The sequence below is a fragment of the Symphalangus syndactylus genome, chromosome 16 (assembly GCF_028878055.3).
Source record: "Symphalangus syndactylus isolate Jambi chromosome 16, NHGRI_mSymSyn1-v2.1_pri, whole genome shotgun sequence".
Taxonomy (NCBI): Eukaryota; Metazoa; Chordata; class Mammalia; order Primates; family Hylobatidae; genus Symphalangus; species Symphalangus syndactylus.
In genome coordinates, this window is record NC_072438.2 from 48,809,353 (window position 1) to 48,824,784 (window position 15,432).

The following is a 15,432-nucleotide window of genomic DNA, read 5'->3' on the forward strand; positions in this document are numbered from 1 at the left end:
TACACGTCACTCTGAGCTCGTCACTGGCTGTCCCTTTCATTCACCAGATCAAATGAATTTCTGGACGATTTCTGGTCACTTTCCTGACAAAACTGAGCATCTTGTATTTGGATATTAAGCATATAACATTTCCTGATGTTCAGAGACAAGCAGAAAACTCTTAGCTTCAGGGAGAGAAAAGTTATGTATTCAAAGAAACAGAAAAGTATTTACAATGAATTGGAAAAATGCAAAAACCAAGTTAAAACACTTAACAGAGACTTGACATTTATTGTGCAATTTTATCCCCAACAGAACACGTGGCATTCTAGAGGTATATGAGGTAATAAAATCAACACTCCAATTAGAACACCTGAAATAACTGGCTCTAGTAACAAATGTCTCTTATAATTAAAAATATTGAATGTTTAAAAAACTTTTATAACATTTTAAGTTCCTAAAAGAAATGAGCCTAACACTTAAAAAACAACTTACTCTTCTATATAAATTGTTCACAAAAAAATCTTGCTATTCTATATTACACTATGCATTTGTAGTTTTATTAACATATCCCTAGTAGGTATTAACTCTACACAGTACAATCAAATAGAAATTATTCATAGAGAATCAACAAGACTCCAACAATAAAAATATCAGGATCAATGGATTTGTCACAGTTTCTCCACAAGTATTCATCATAGAAAATAGAGTAAAGGCAACTCGGCCCCGGTGTTAGGCTGCTACATGAAGTTCCAGAGAGGAGAGACATAAAGGCGATGCTTAAATTGGGCAGGGTCGGGCCGGACCAGTGACCTTGAAAGCTTCATGACCCACCTCTAGCATGCCCTGTTCCCAAGAAGCACAAGCCAGGACCCTCATGGCCTTGGCATGCTCTTGAACTTAAACACAGCCAAAGGGATGTGAAAGCCAAAACTACAGGAAAGAATCAACAGATTACTGTATTTTCTTACAAAATTTTCACAACAGTTCTCACAGTGACATCATAAATTAAAACTCTCTCTTCCAAACCAATCAGACTCATCAGCTCTAAAGCTACAAAGACACAGACATGAAAAGTGAATTGAATGTTGGCTACCTGATGTCCCAGTGCTATTTCTAACATCTAGGAGTTCCCAAAGACTCTCACTTCACTGAGTTCAAATGTTTGCTTGTATCTCCCTGCGTTTTTGCACTAGGAACCTATGAGATAAATGTGAACAAACTCGTGATTTTAATTCTAATTTACCTACTTTTTAAAAAAGTTTTCTGGTCTTCATCATAGGATGTTACATAGGTCAAGCCTTATACAGAAACCTGGGCAGATCCCAGAGGATATATGGTTTGTTTGTTCCTACTTAAGTATCGACATACTTTAGAGTAGTTTTTAGCAATACACAAATATCACCTCTCCCTTGATGGCATAAATAAAACAACAAATCCATTCCAAAGTGTTGATGGGCTTTGAGAACTGTGCTCCAACTACGGAGGAAGACTGAACTCGTCATTCTGCTTCCTATGCCCAAAGCGATCCTCTTCTTAGCTGAGTAACTTGGGCAGTTTCCTTATCAATACAGTGGGGATAAGAACAGTAACAGCCTCACAGGGTAGCTGGGAGGATTAAAATGAGAACGCATTAAAGTACTTATCCAAGTAACTGTCACACAATAACTCAATAGATAGATATTAACTATAGTTACTACTGTTGTTGCCATTAAGTGGTTCCGAATGGGCCCAAATAGTTTTCCAATGTGGCCAGGATACATCTGGCCACTTGTACTGGCCCAATTATTCCAAGAATAAACAGGTTTTCAAATGAGTCTTACTAGCAGACGTGCTTCCATTGTAATTTGAGGATCTGTGATTCAGTAAAAACACAGCCCTTATATCAGACAGCTATAGAGAGTTATGAGGAAAATTAATCTGGTCACCATTACTGCAAAGACTTGGTAATTTAGTGCCTTCAGAAGTCAAATTAACCAAGCTGGTCATTAGATGAGGGAAGTCTCAACCTCTCAGTGTTAGCCTGCAACTGAACATATTGTGGAGTGTGGAAGGGTCTCTAATGTGCACACAGATCAGTTAAATGTTTACATTTTACATTTAGAAGGCAAATATTGATGGGTTATTATTTTTGCACTCCATGTTGTCTGATGTCAATTCTTCACTCTCCTCTAAAAACAAAACAAAACAAAACAAAAACAAAAAACAAAAACCCCAACATAAATAAAAGAACCAGTGCCACTGGCTGACAATGTAACTTTGCAGAGGACTATCCATCCGCTGGGTGACATTTTCCTACATTACTCTAACTGAAGTGGTTATTTTTATCCAGTACTTACATGACTGAAAGAAGCCATCACTATGTTTACAAAAATACATCATAATGATACATACTGCTGTTTAGACACATTTACATTAGAGTTCTGACTCAAGCACTCCATTTGACATGTTTTGCCAAACAGTTTTGGCACGTGTTGCCACATTAAACATACACCAGCAAGACTTGCACCATATGTGCGAAATCATTTTCTATTACATTTCTAAAAATCTGTATATATGAGCTGTCAAAAATTAACGCAGATCTGTACTGTGAAATGACATAGCACTGAATGAGGAAAGTTATACATTTAAATCTTTTCTAAAATTGAAGCTATTATCCATGGATGAGATTTTTAAAAATAATTGAATCCTAAGAAACTCAGGAGGTAGTCAATGGGTATTAGGTTTAGGTTCTAGAGCATAAATTGAAGGATGGAATCTAAGTGAGGACAGTGGATGTTTGCTTTTCTGAACATATAGTGCACGTTTCATCTTTACCTGATCTCCATCTGTTTTCTGAGAGCAACAGAAGGGAGGCAACGAGCCATTGAGAGCGGCAGGGGAATGTAGGAATCATAAACCTATAGATTCGAAGTCTGGGTTATTGCCTAATTTGGGGTAAACATCTGATATTGCAAGAATAGTTACTGGACTTAAAAAAAATCCTATCAACATCAGTTACCACTAGTTGATGGGACATGGAGTAGCTGGATCAAATAAAAAATGGTTAATAATTTATCTCTCCTTATAATCCTGAAGGAATCTCTTATGTCAATGTGTCTGTCACTGCCAAAGGAATAAGGAACAATGCAGAATACAATCACCCACTAACTCTACAGCTGTGAAGTAGCTACATATATGCCTCGAATCCCCTACTAAAGGAGGTAATAACAATTTTCTGCAAATGCCCTAATATTATCCTTACATTCCTAGTGAAGCTTAATGAAACATAAATGGTAACGGTCACCTAAATGCTGTGGTGGAACGAGGAAAACCAAAAAAGTGATGCCTGGATTCAAGGGCTAGAGGAAATATTTTCAAGTAAATACGGAAAGTACTTGTAAAATGTTCAAGTAAAATGAGAAAGTACTTGTAAAATTGAAATGGTTACAGTTTTTCATGAAAGCATTGAACACTAAGGTTAAGCCGTGAGATTTTGAACAATGCACCGTCAAGAGTCAGTGAGAAATGTGACTTTAGTAACTGCTTGCAAAATACTGGTCCCCTCCACAGGCTCCTGGCCTACACTATCCAATAAATACCATTCGAGGGTCATCATGAGCCGGGCTGGAACTGAGCTTGGGGCCTCAGCTCACTGAAAAGCCGGCATGATCTTTGTAACGAGATTTTAATTTGGGCAACACAGGACACTTGTCACTTTTTGTAGGTATGGCTCTTCTGCTTATGGACCACACCTAGTCATTGACAAAAAAGCCACATTTAGTCTCTGTTGCCAAGCCAGCCCCGTGACCTCCTCCTCTCACCAACTAAGTGGGGGCACAGCTGCATCCTAAGCTGTTTTAACTCAATCCATTTTACATCACCAATGCTAACATGACTCAAGGACTCTAAAAGCTGACATGACTAAGTTTCCTGTGAGAGCAATCTGTCCATTTGCCAGATAAAGAGGCAGAAAATCAAATCAAAATAATAAACAACACCTTCAAATCTCCAAGGATTTCAACTGAAAGGCTCACAGAGCAATGACAGCATCCGATCTTAGTGGGTGAGCTTTTAACCTGGCTACACAGAGGCCCAATGGGCCTTAACAAAACACAAATGAACATCCTTTGTAGGTCCTGATTGAAAGAAGAGGAGACCATGCAAACAACCACCGAGAAGCTCAAGTGGTAGCGTGGATACGTCCCAAGGAGAGGAGCCAGCAGTGCCCACAATGATGCTGTATCATAGCCTCAGTGGCTGCTAGTACCTGCGTCAGACGCTAGGCTTGGCTAAAGGAACCCAGCAGTTACACAAACAGTAGAAGTACAGTGGAAAATCTCACTCAGGGGCAAAAGTCGTAGGAACATCTCACTCAGGCGAAAGTCGTAGGTCCTAGACCCAGGAGAGGAGTTAGAATTGGCTGTGTGATGCTGAGTATGGAGTCCGTCAGCCTTGTGCAAAAGATTAGTCTCAACATTCAGAATTTGTTGATGGAGAAACAGCTGATAGAGAAATGATTAACCTGGAATGGGTGCGAGGGAGGAAGAGACCATGTGTAACTTTGGAACAAAGGTGGTGTGCAAACCTGGGACAGCAGCCCTCTCAGGAGGTAACAGTGACAGCTAAATCACAGGCTGCTGTCCCCTGCCCTTGCAGCAGTGGTGCAGGTGTGCTGTCATGTACGGCCATGGAGCAGGGGTGCAGAAAGTGCTCTCATCAGCCTCAGCGAAGACCAGCATGACAGGGCTCCAAGATATTTGGATATGAAGAAATATTCAGGACCCTCAAACTTCCAGAAAAACAAGAAAGGCTAGTCTGTTTTTCTTAAAAGCAGTGATCAAATATTGTTGCTTTAGAAAAACAGAACTATGTATTCAGCAGTAAGGACAACTTAAGGCCAATGAAAAAGTAAGGTAAGATGGAAAAACAGATGAGGCTATCGTGGTGTTTTTCTTCTAGCAAAGATGTCACGTTGTCAAAGAATCTTATAAGACAGACACTGACTTCTCGGACCTCTAAAAATGCTTTAAGAGGTATCTTTCTTCCTTGGATAGCCAAAGATACTGGTCTCGTGGTTGCCGTAAGAACATGGCATTTGCCCATATCATTCTTTTACTTCCAAATTTTAGCTAATTTGCCCCAAATAGGATTGAATATTAGTTCTCCCTATACCATTGAATAGATCTCACAAATTTTAGTTAATTTTCTCAAAACAGGATTGAAGTATTAGTTCCCACTACATCATTGAGCAGATCTGACAGATGACCATCTCCATAAACATTAAACTTTTCAATGGATGAATTCTAGTAATACAAAAAAGCTAATAAACAAAAGCTACAGAAAGACCTGTTTCTAGGACTTTGTATATAGTGAATGCAAACTAAATATTAAATCTAAAGGACAACTTATGAGTTTATGTTGACAAAAATAACCCAAAAACCCTTTATCAGTGGATGCTCATTAACCTGAATCTCCAACCATTTTCAAAACCCTTGGTCATGTCTGTAGATGACATTAGTAGCCTTCAATAAACGCTGTCCATTTAGCCCTTTGCTCTATAAAGAATGTAGTAATCTGGACTAGTTTGGTAAAGAAAGCCTCTCCTGAGTCCAAACAGGAAGCCCTCAGAAATGCACCTCTATAGCATTTGCCAATATGGGAAGGTTCCAAAGATACCACTAATTTCACATATGAAATTAATTTCACTAATTTCAACAAATTAACCAGGGGATAGTGGGTGGGAGCGGCACAGTGCTGACTTAGCCATAGCTAAGGAGAACACTGGGGAAAAGGAGGCACGGAGGGGATGAAACGTTTTCATCAAGGACAATGGGAGACAAGTTTCATACAAATTCTAAAGATCAACTCAGCAGAGAAAGACCCTCAAATTTCAGAGCAATTACTGACAAGCCCATTGCATAGTTGTCAGAATGGCCTTGAAGCTGTGTGTATACAATGCCAGAACATCTAGTCAATTCAGCGAATACCAACAGTCACACCACTTGTTTGGTCTTCAGTGCACCAAACAACTAATTGCTTTAAATTTTCACTTTGGCATTGTGTCAACAAAGCCTGATTTAAGGCTACGGAAACTACGGATTTATTAACCTACAAAACTGAGCATTTGAAAATGGTTTTGGATCTTTGGATGTTTCTTGACTAACAATGAAAAATGACTACTGTTTGTAAACTCCAAAGATCAAATAGTGCCTTCTTGATCAACACAGTGGTTTTTAAACAACAGAAAAACAGCTGACCTGTAATTAATCACTGTCTGTAGATGTTGCCTCTGTTCTCTGGTTTCCTTTTAGTAATAGACACTATTAATGTCAAAATGGTATATGATGTCATCTATCCTATGTCTTTGCCGAGAAATATGAAGTCAAGTCTTTGGAAAACATAAAGACAACTTATTTGAATTAAGAGAATGTTTGCTTCTTGTCCCTTAACACAACTCCATGTCTCCACCTTCTCCCATGGGGAAACACTACCCCAGCCTACCTTGGGGACTATCTCTGCCCAGGTAGCAGAGCTTGAAGATTTCAGAAAGGTAAACGGGAGCTCACCTATTTTTTCACCCTCACCATCTAGCTAGTAATCATTTAAAAATCAGATGTAGTTTTTTCTTTTTATAATATAATATTCCAAAACTCTGCTGTAGGTGCCACAGACTTCCCAAACAAACCTAAAATGGATTTCTATTTGGGTACTGTGGCAGCTGAGAATGTGTAGAGTATGGCAGAATGACATGCTTTGGACTCTCAGGTGACAGGAACAGGACATTCACAATTGCAACTCTTGAGAGGACCAGCTGCTACAACAGCAAGATTCTGTCCACTAATCCCCAGATCCATCCTGGGAACTTTTATTGAAGACTTCATCCTGAGAAGCCTGGTGATCGATCCCTTCATAAAATGAGCCACCGTTGTGCAGGAAAGTCCCCACCGCCCGCCCCTGTCGGGCGTGACCGACAGCGTCGCTGAATACTTTGTTTATCTGCTCCTCCGAGGGCATCCACCAATCGGGGTTGGAGGTACAATGCATCCTAATGAATTCTGCAGGAATATACACAACATCAAAAAGAGAGAGAGAAAAAAACAGCTGGTTTTTGCAGAAGATGATAGGGCAGGCTGCTTAAACTTTAACAGAAGCTCTATAAGAAAAGCTTTATGGGAAATCCAATGCAATGCCATGATGATGTCACTCATTAGACCCAATTTATTCCATACAAATTTTCTTCTCATGTGCAGAAGTAAAAAGAAAAAAAATTGCATCAGTAAGAGGGTAATCCCTCTAAGGAACATTTGCTGTTGAAATAAAAGGTAAATTCGATTTGCAAGATATGGGATGCATCATGTCTGGTGTAAGTCAAGGAGTAGATTTCAAAACCCAAGTTGTTACCTGCTCACATTTTGAGAATGTTACTATCTCCAGAAGCACAGCAAATACCATTAGCATGGTATTCTTTAACCAGCTACTAATCTGAAGATGGAGTACAATAAAATAACAGTCTTAATGACTGAGGAGGTGCCTAAGTGTTAGTTCAGAAAAGGTACCCATGTTCTTAGAATGTTGTGTGATTAGCTATACTTATTTCTGAAAATGTCATTTCTATACATGGGCTGGCAAATTTTTTTACATGCTATCTCCTCTAAATATTTAATTTTACCAAAAATCAATTAACATGCCCAGAAGAGTGAACTGTTTCAGCTGCCTCCAACACAGACAATCACCATATCTTGCCTACGTATTCCCCAACCAAAAGTTGGAGGGAGGTCCACGCGTTGTGGCCCTAAGTGAAAAATGAGCTGGAGATGGCAGTCTCTGGTTAGGCAGCCTGGATTGCATCAGGCGTCAGTTTGACAGTGGCTCCTGCAGTGTTTCCAGAACAGCAGCACTAGTTCTCTGGGATGTATTTTAATCCATCAGTTCTACTGACTTGCTATAGAAATGTAAAATGTTGAGTAAGAATTTCTGGAAAATGATACAGCGATGAAACCCCTTATTTGGCTCCTTTATAAGCCTAAAGGCAACTCCCTTGAGTACACACAGACAGGGCACTCAGTCAAGCCCCCAAGCTCAACACTGCCTCTTGGTGAGTAACTCCATCATCTCAGATGATGGCAGGGAATACAGAAAACTATGGCTAGTTTGGCGGGACAGACCCTGGAAATTTCTACCACCTAGTCACTCTGAGTTAAGTGGAATATTCAGACCAACTAATAGGAGGTGTGCTGGAGCACTTGTGCCTAGTAAATACAGGCATTTTCATCTCAGGTGGCTTCCTGAATCGTGGGCCATATGTGCATAAGCCCCTAAGGTTGTCTTGATCTAGGAACCACGCATGCCTGCCCCATCCCTTCTGAATCAGAATGTCTGGGGATAGGCCTAGGGAATCTCAGCTGCTAACAAAAACTACATATGCATCCTAGGCACATAATGTCCAGAATCACTGTGGGCATCTTAGGAGGGAGTGCAGAAGTAGGGTTTTCTTTCCAATAAGCAGGGCCTTAGCAGTGATAATCCAGGTTTTTTTTTTTTATTGTGATTTCCTCACCAGGAAAAATTTTTATCCCTATTTGAGTAAATCAATATTAAGTCTTTCCAGCCAATAAAACTGCCACTGAACTGTATAGGTTAATATTGAGCTTTCTGATATGGATTTTTCAGGTGTGAATAATGTTTTGTTGGCACCATACCACTTCTATTTGTCTAGGTCTGTATTTGCACTTGCTGAATCAACTGCATACCTCCTGATTCCTCCTTCCCACCCCTCTGCCTGGCCTACAATAGTGCAGATCAACTGCAAAGTAATCAGCTATTAATACTGCTGAAGTCATATTATCTCCGCAGTACATTTAATAGAAACTTTTTTTTTTTAACCAAAAGAAAAATGTTTTACTGGGCAAGGTGTATTTTAGCATTAAGGAGAATTAATCCTAAACAAATTTAAGGAGTTGGGCCAAGTATTCTTGAGAAGGTATTAGAAGCGGACACAAACTAGAACTGGAAATGAGGTAACATTTTACCCATTAAAAAAAATTTCCACGCCTTCCCTTCTTCTGTGCCTATGCTCCAGTTTTGCTGGAGGTGGCCTTCTCTGGCAGCAAAGAAAATTTGAATTTGAAGCGTGAAACATGAGGTGCTATGCGATGCTTATGTACCACTAAGTGAGAACAACAACGCTAAGGCAAACGGAGGTTTTTAAAAGAGCTTCTCAAGACTGAGTAGATGGGCCACATGAAGCCTAGACGTTCTCAGCAGAAAGAAATCAAAATACAGAAGGCTGAACACTTGTACGGGGAGAGCCACAGCCAATGCGGTGAAATGAGATCACAGATGGTGACACTGAGCGGAAGGATGCAGTACCTCGGAGGCATGTTACTTTAACTGGATCCAGAGGGCGTCTTTCGGGACCTGTCTCTCCTGACTGCACTGACCTTTTCCTTTTCCCAAGGCCGCATGAGTACTTAAGCTCATCGGTTGTGAAAACAAATCTGATGAGGTATCGAAGGAGCCGTCTCCCATCTTTCTTTGAAGAATTTACAGCCTCATCCCACTGTTTGCTCGTTATGTAGACAGGATAGTTGTTCAACAGCTGCTTGCTTCCCTGGAAAAGCGAAATATTTTCTCATTACCCACCAAGCCAGCCAGCCAGAAGCAGAAGTGATCTCCATTTCAAAGGCAAACATGCTTTTTAACCAAGTGGCTATGCTGACAATGAACCAGGTATTGAAGTGCGCAAGTAATTGCTCAGACTCAGAAGGGGCACTTTTCAAATTACATTTGCATTTTCTGTAACAAGAGCCAATGAGGTATAATGAACACCTTTGAAAGGGGAGCTATTTATAACTTACATTTTAACAGGTAGGTTAAAATGTGTCAAGATCCAATGACAGGGAACCACTATTTAAATCTAACCTGTAACTTTCCTTTTCCATCTATTAAAACATGCAAAACTTTGAAGTGTGTGATCAAACAGGTCTCTTCATTCTTTGGTTACTTTTAAGTACTTTTAGAAATGATGCTGGTGATCTATTTTAATAAGGTTTTACTTGTGTTTAACGCACACAACACCTGGTAGTCACTGCATTACAACAGAAACATTAAAAAGCAAATTTTAAGGAGGGAGAATTGTGGAAACTGAAAAAAAATCACTAATAATAATGCAAAACAGGTTTCTTCAAATTACAGCTTCTGCAAATGCCACTATGTCAACTCAAAATTTTTCTTACTTTTCACCTTCATAATTTATGTCTGCTATAAAATTCCCGGGCTAAATAGCTGCAGTGGGACTAATTACGGGAATTTCCGTAACATTTATAAGCCATGTTTAATCAATTGCACCTACACAGCCATTACTTTAGTTCTGGTTGTCCATAAAATTCTACAGTCCAGGACAAATTAATTAACCCATGATCTTAGTTTTAACGTACTCCTTCCCCAGTAATTAAGGTGTACAAAACAAAGAAGGGAAAACTCATTCATTTTACAACTCAGCAAATTTACTACAGGTTATAAATTTGGCACCATTTGGATCTGATAGGGTTTTATTTCAAAGAGTGCTCTGTTTAGTTAAACACTGAGAAGGGGAAATGGCATAGGAACCAACAAGAGGGAGGCAGCCCGAAGCGGCTAGGAAACCAGCACTGAGTTCTGCGCGTGGAGACTCATCACGGCAGCATTCATACTCTCCTCAACCAGCAACAGCGTGATGTGGTTTCCTTTCCTAAGGAAGGCAACTGAGGCACCTAGTTTGTGCTCTGAATTTAGTCAGGCTGGCTTTGAATTGAATCTTGGTTCTGTGTCTTATTAGACTAACTTGCGGCAAGTTACTTCAAGTTGTTGGACCAAAGTTTTCCCATCTGTACAACTGAAAGGAACTGAATTATCCTGAGTACAAGATGTGACTATTTGGGAGCACGAGCCAAGCCTCGGCTGGGTACAGTGGTGGACCCTGTGTATAAGAGACAGTCAAAAGATGGGCAGGGGCCCAGAGCTCCCAAAAAGTCCTTCAGCTCCGGTTGCTGTTTCATGGCAGGAGGTGAGAGACGGAGGTCTGAATCAAGTCTGTGCAGGGCAGAGAGAGGTGGGAGTGAAAGCTGTCGAACTGAGAGGGCTAGGCAACCAATTCCATGGGCCGGGAGACTGAGGAAGCAAGATGATCCCCAGTTCAAAGAGTGGTGTCTTTCACAGAAATGAGCAACAGAGGCTACGGCTGGGAGGAAAGCGGCAGCAGGGAAAATAAATCCATTGCTTCCCAAGCACTAAGAGGAATGGGCTCCTAAGGGCTCTGAATGGTTGATCCCCAGCCCTCAGGGAGGCTGGGTGGGCCGGGAGGGTGGGTGAAATCCAGGGGCTGGCTGACTCAAAACCACTCACTGTGTCACCAGCACTTTTGTGGAGGAAGCTTAAGCTTAGTAACTGTCACCATTTATTGAGCAACTGATGACCAGCCCGAAGCACCTGCCCCAAGCACTCTGCACACTTCCGTCCTTTCTCCTCACAGGTGGAGGTACTAGGTCTATTCCACAGCTGGGCTCTGGGTTCAGCCTTGGGCAGGTGACTTTTCTAAACTTCGCTCCTTTGTGTTAAAATACAGATGATAATCCCAGCTTGGTGGTTTGTGGTGAGGAGACCAGCCGTCTCCCACTAGAAGAAAAACTTATGAGGGCTGGGACTGTTACCTGTTTATTCAATGCCAGACTCTCAGGGTGGAGTACAGCGCCTGACACAATGCAGGTGCAATAAACATTTGCTGAATGGCTGACGCAGTAGAACACGGGCCTCTGTGGCTGGCACACAGCAGACACCCAGTAATGGTGGCTACATTGAAGAATTCTTACTTTTTTTTAACCACTGAATATAAATTCACAAAGTTAAAGAACTTTAGGGAGAGCAGCATAGACGAGGAGCCACTAAATAGGAGACTTCTACCACCCTTAATTTAAAAAATGAGACTTCCACCATCCTCTTAATTATGGTCCCTGTAAATATTCGTCAGCCTTAGAAAAGACTGTCTAGCTGCTTTTTAAGCTGTTTATTTAACACCATATAATTTTTAAAAGCTGTTTTGCTCAGGAGAGTGAGTTTACCTGGTAAGCCAGGATTACAGCTCTATCTTACCAAGGAGGTCAAATCCATTTCCAAGGGCTCACAACTCAAAGGGATGGGGCTGGGGATGCCATTCTCAAGTTCAGAGTTCACCCTGTAAGCGATGCTTTGCTGTGCCCTTGAAAATGGTCTATTTCAAGATGGGATGGACTAATGATCTGGCAGCTGACAGTCCAGGAAAGGAGCTTTCTCAAAACCTTTGAAAAAATCCACTGAATGCAGCAGCTCTACATAAAATGTTGGTCTCATAAAACGCAGGAATACCATTTGGAGGTAATTTTCATCAAGAAAAAGGGAAAGAAAGAGAAAGTAATTTATAGCCCAAAGCACAATTCAGAATGCTCTCCGGGTTATGGATGAGATTTATAAACCTGTTTTAGCATAGTTAATATAAGTAAAATATGATAAACAGTAAAAACGAGAAAATGCTCGTGTGCCTGAAATGACAATATAAAGAGTCATAATGATGATGAGTCATAAAGTTTAACCAGTCCTATGTAGATATTTCCCCTATCTTTTCATTTTTGTAGAATTCTGGTTGTATATTTTCTTCAATTAACCACCCACAGGTTATTAAACATTGACCTATTGAGTCACTGAAAAAAAAAAAAAATCACCCTTAATTAATGGGTTACTTAAGAGTCATCATCAAATGGAAGACATAGGTGTACATTTACTATTAAGTAAGGTAACTAGCTCTGAATTTGACTGCTTTGTGCCACACAGGCACAAAGCAGGGGTGTGGCAGTCAGGGAGAGCTTCCTGGAGGAAGTGGGCTTTTCAGCTGTGCTTTTTGTATGACAGTAATGTCAAGTTAGGAAATATGGATTTAATTCTAGGGAGCAAAGGATTTTAAGCATACATTTACTTTGGATCTATAACTCAGAAAAAACAAACAAACAAATAACTTTCCAGTGTGGAGAATAGAGAAGAAAGAAGCTGCTACAATAGTCAGGTGAGAGACTCAACCTAGGAAAGGAGAGAGAGTTCAACATGGCTGTAGAATTCTTAGACTTAGGAAATGAGGGAGTCAGTGATGTGTCAGAAACTTCTGCCTGGGGTTGGTGGGGCCTTTATTGAAAACAGGAGGAATTGCAGATGGGTATTCAGAATAGGTGTGGTGAGATCAAGCGACGTATGGGCAAACCACTGTGGGCCAGACAGTTGGCATGATGGTCTACAATGAAGCCACAGGGACTGGTGCTCTAGGTATGCATGTGGGACTTGTTAACACACATGTAGTGAATGTTATAAGAAACATAACTGGGCACAAGCTCATGCCTGTAATCCCAACACTTTGGGAGCCTGAGGCAGGAGAATCCCTTGAGCTCAGGAGTTCTAGACCAGCCTGGGCAACATAGTGACACCCTGTCTCTTTAAAAACTAAAAGTTAGCTGGATGTGGTGGTGCACACCTGTAGTCTCGGCTATTTGCGGGTTGAGGTGGGAGGATCACCTGAGCCTGGGAGGTCGAAGATGCAGTGAGCCATGATCACGCCACTATACTCAAGCCTGGGCAAGAAAGCGAGACCTTGTCTCAAAAATAAACAAACAAATAAATAGGAAACATAACTGATGAGAAAAGGCAGTAGAGAGTGAGAGAAAAAGACAAAGCATGAACTCTGGAGAACAGCAGATGGAAAAACTCACGAAGGCGTCATAGGAAGAGGGGCAAGGAACCAGGAGAAAGTACTGACACTAAGGCTAAGGACAAGAGAGAGCACGGAGGAGGAGAGGTGAGAGCCTGGGGTGACCAGAGTGGAAGATGGGTCACTGGACCAGACAACTGGAGAGTCACCAGGGGTCTCTTGCAGAAAACTCTGGTAGCGGTGGAAATGAAGCCAGATTACAGGGTGGAAGAGCAAATGGAAATTAAAAGAGAGAAGATAATGAATATAGACCAGCTTTTCAAATGTTTAATCATTAGAAAAAAATGAGGTCACCATTCAGCAATCATGAATTGAGTGTCTTCTATGACACTAGAGATGAGACCTGGGCCCAACTTTCAAGAAGCAAGATGTGCTGTAGTGTAGAATGAAGGTGCTGACCCAGGATACTTTGGGAGCCTGGAAGGAGATGGAAGTAGAAAGGAGGGCAATGACGGCAGAAGAGAAGAAGAATCCAAGGAAGGCTTATTTTTAGGCTGGGGGAAACCTGAGAGCTTCCCCAGGGGAGTCTCATGGGGACTGTCCATGGTTCTCAAGTCTCATATGAAAGTCATATATTCAAAACTGAGCCTTGAACATCTTAGAAGTATGTACCATCTTTATTACTATTAAAACACACCATTTCTTCTACAAATTGGGAGAGATTGCGGTTTCTTCCCTTTAAGTCCAGGTGAAAAAAATAACCCATGTCCAGGGGCCCCGACATCTGGAAAATGCCTATCTACATACAGGAGAATCGTGCCCAGTGTGTGAGGTGCCCAGAGTGAGGGGCATGTGGAACACAGGCTCTGTCTGAGGGAATGACAAGTTGGTATCTCTCACTTCAGGCATCTCTGTACAAACAGAATGGTGGAAAAATTGCCCATGCTATTTAAATTGTCATTATCTGTCTTTCTCCACTCAGTACACGAAGCTGAATCTCTGTAGTTAAATACATGTGTGATCTTTCTCCACAAATTACATACTTACAGGTAACAGACCCATAAACCTCCGTCAAAAACTATTTTGCTAGCCAGTCTGTTATACACTGATAAGTTAATCAAGAGACTTCATCTTAAGGGAATTCCAAATGGAACATTCACCTTTTTACTAGAGACCTACCTCAGTCGGCTGGTCAGCTGGCTGTGGTATCAGGAGTTGGTTGTGGTGCTGCAGAACTGTCTTCAAGTAATCTAAAACGGTCTGGCAGGGCACTGGGTGGAAGAAATGGTAACAATTACACATTGGCTATCCCGTAACATGAAAATAAATTTTTTAAATTTTTTTTTTTTTTTTTTAAACAGAGGTCTTACTGGCACCCATACTGGAGTGCAGTACAGTGATCTCAGCCTACTGCAACCTTGAACTCCTGGGCTCAAGTGATTCTCCCACTTCAGCCTCCCCAGTAGCTGGGACTACAGGTGCGCACCACTGCACCCAGCTAATTATGTTAATTTTTTTGCAGAGATAGGGTCTTGCTATGTTGCCCAGGACGGTCTTGAGCTCCTGGCCTCAAGTGATCCTCCTGCTTTGGCCTCTCAAAGTGCTGGGTTCACAGGCGTGAGCCACCGCACCCGGCCTCTAAAAAGATTTTTGATGCAAACTTCTAAAAAAAAAAATATTTTTTCTAAAGGAAATAGAATCTTCTTTCATTTGACATCCGTAGTTATTTCAGTTTGTAAATACAGAACAGATGCTATAGTTTGGAAAGA

At 41.1% G+C, this 15,432-nt stretch overlaps 1 protein-coding gene across 2 annotated transcripts in view; it reads right to left on the reverse strand.

Annotated features, from left to right (window-relative positions):
• Positions 1-241: 241 nt before the first annotated feature.
• Positions 242-15,432, reverse strand: part of BEND4 (BEN domain containing 4) — a 41,276-nt gene continuing 26,085 nt past the window's right edge. The window contains exons 3-5 of one of the 2 annotated variants that reach the window (XM_055246540.2): positions 14,843-14,934; positions 9,402-9,571; positions 242-7,016 (exon numbers count right to left, since the gene is read on the reverse strand). In XM_055246540.2, the coding sequence (XP_055102515.1) occupies positions 7,007-7,016; positions 9,402-9,571; positions 14,843-14,934 (272 nt within the window). In that variant the 3' untranslated portion in view covers positions 242-7,006. Of the gene's footprint in view, positions 7,017-9,330; positions 9,572-14,842; positions 14,935-15,432 lie in introns of both variants that reach the window. The other variant, XM_055246539.2, reaches the window with a different exon arrangement.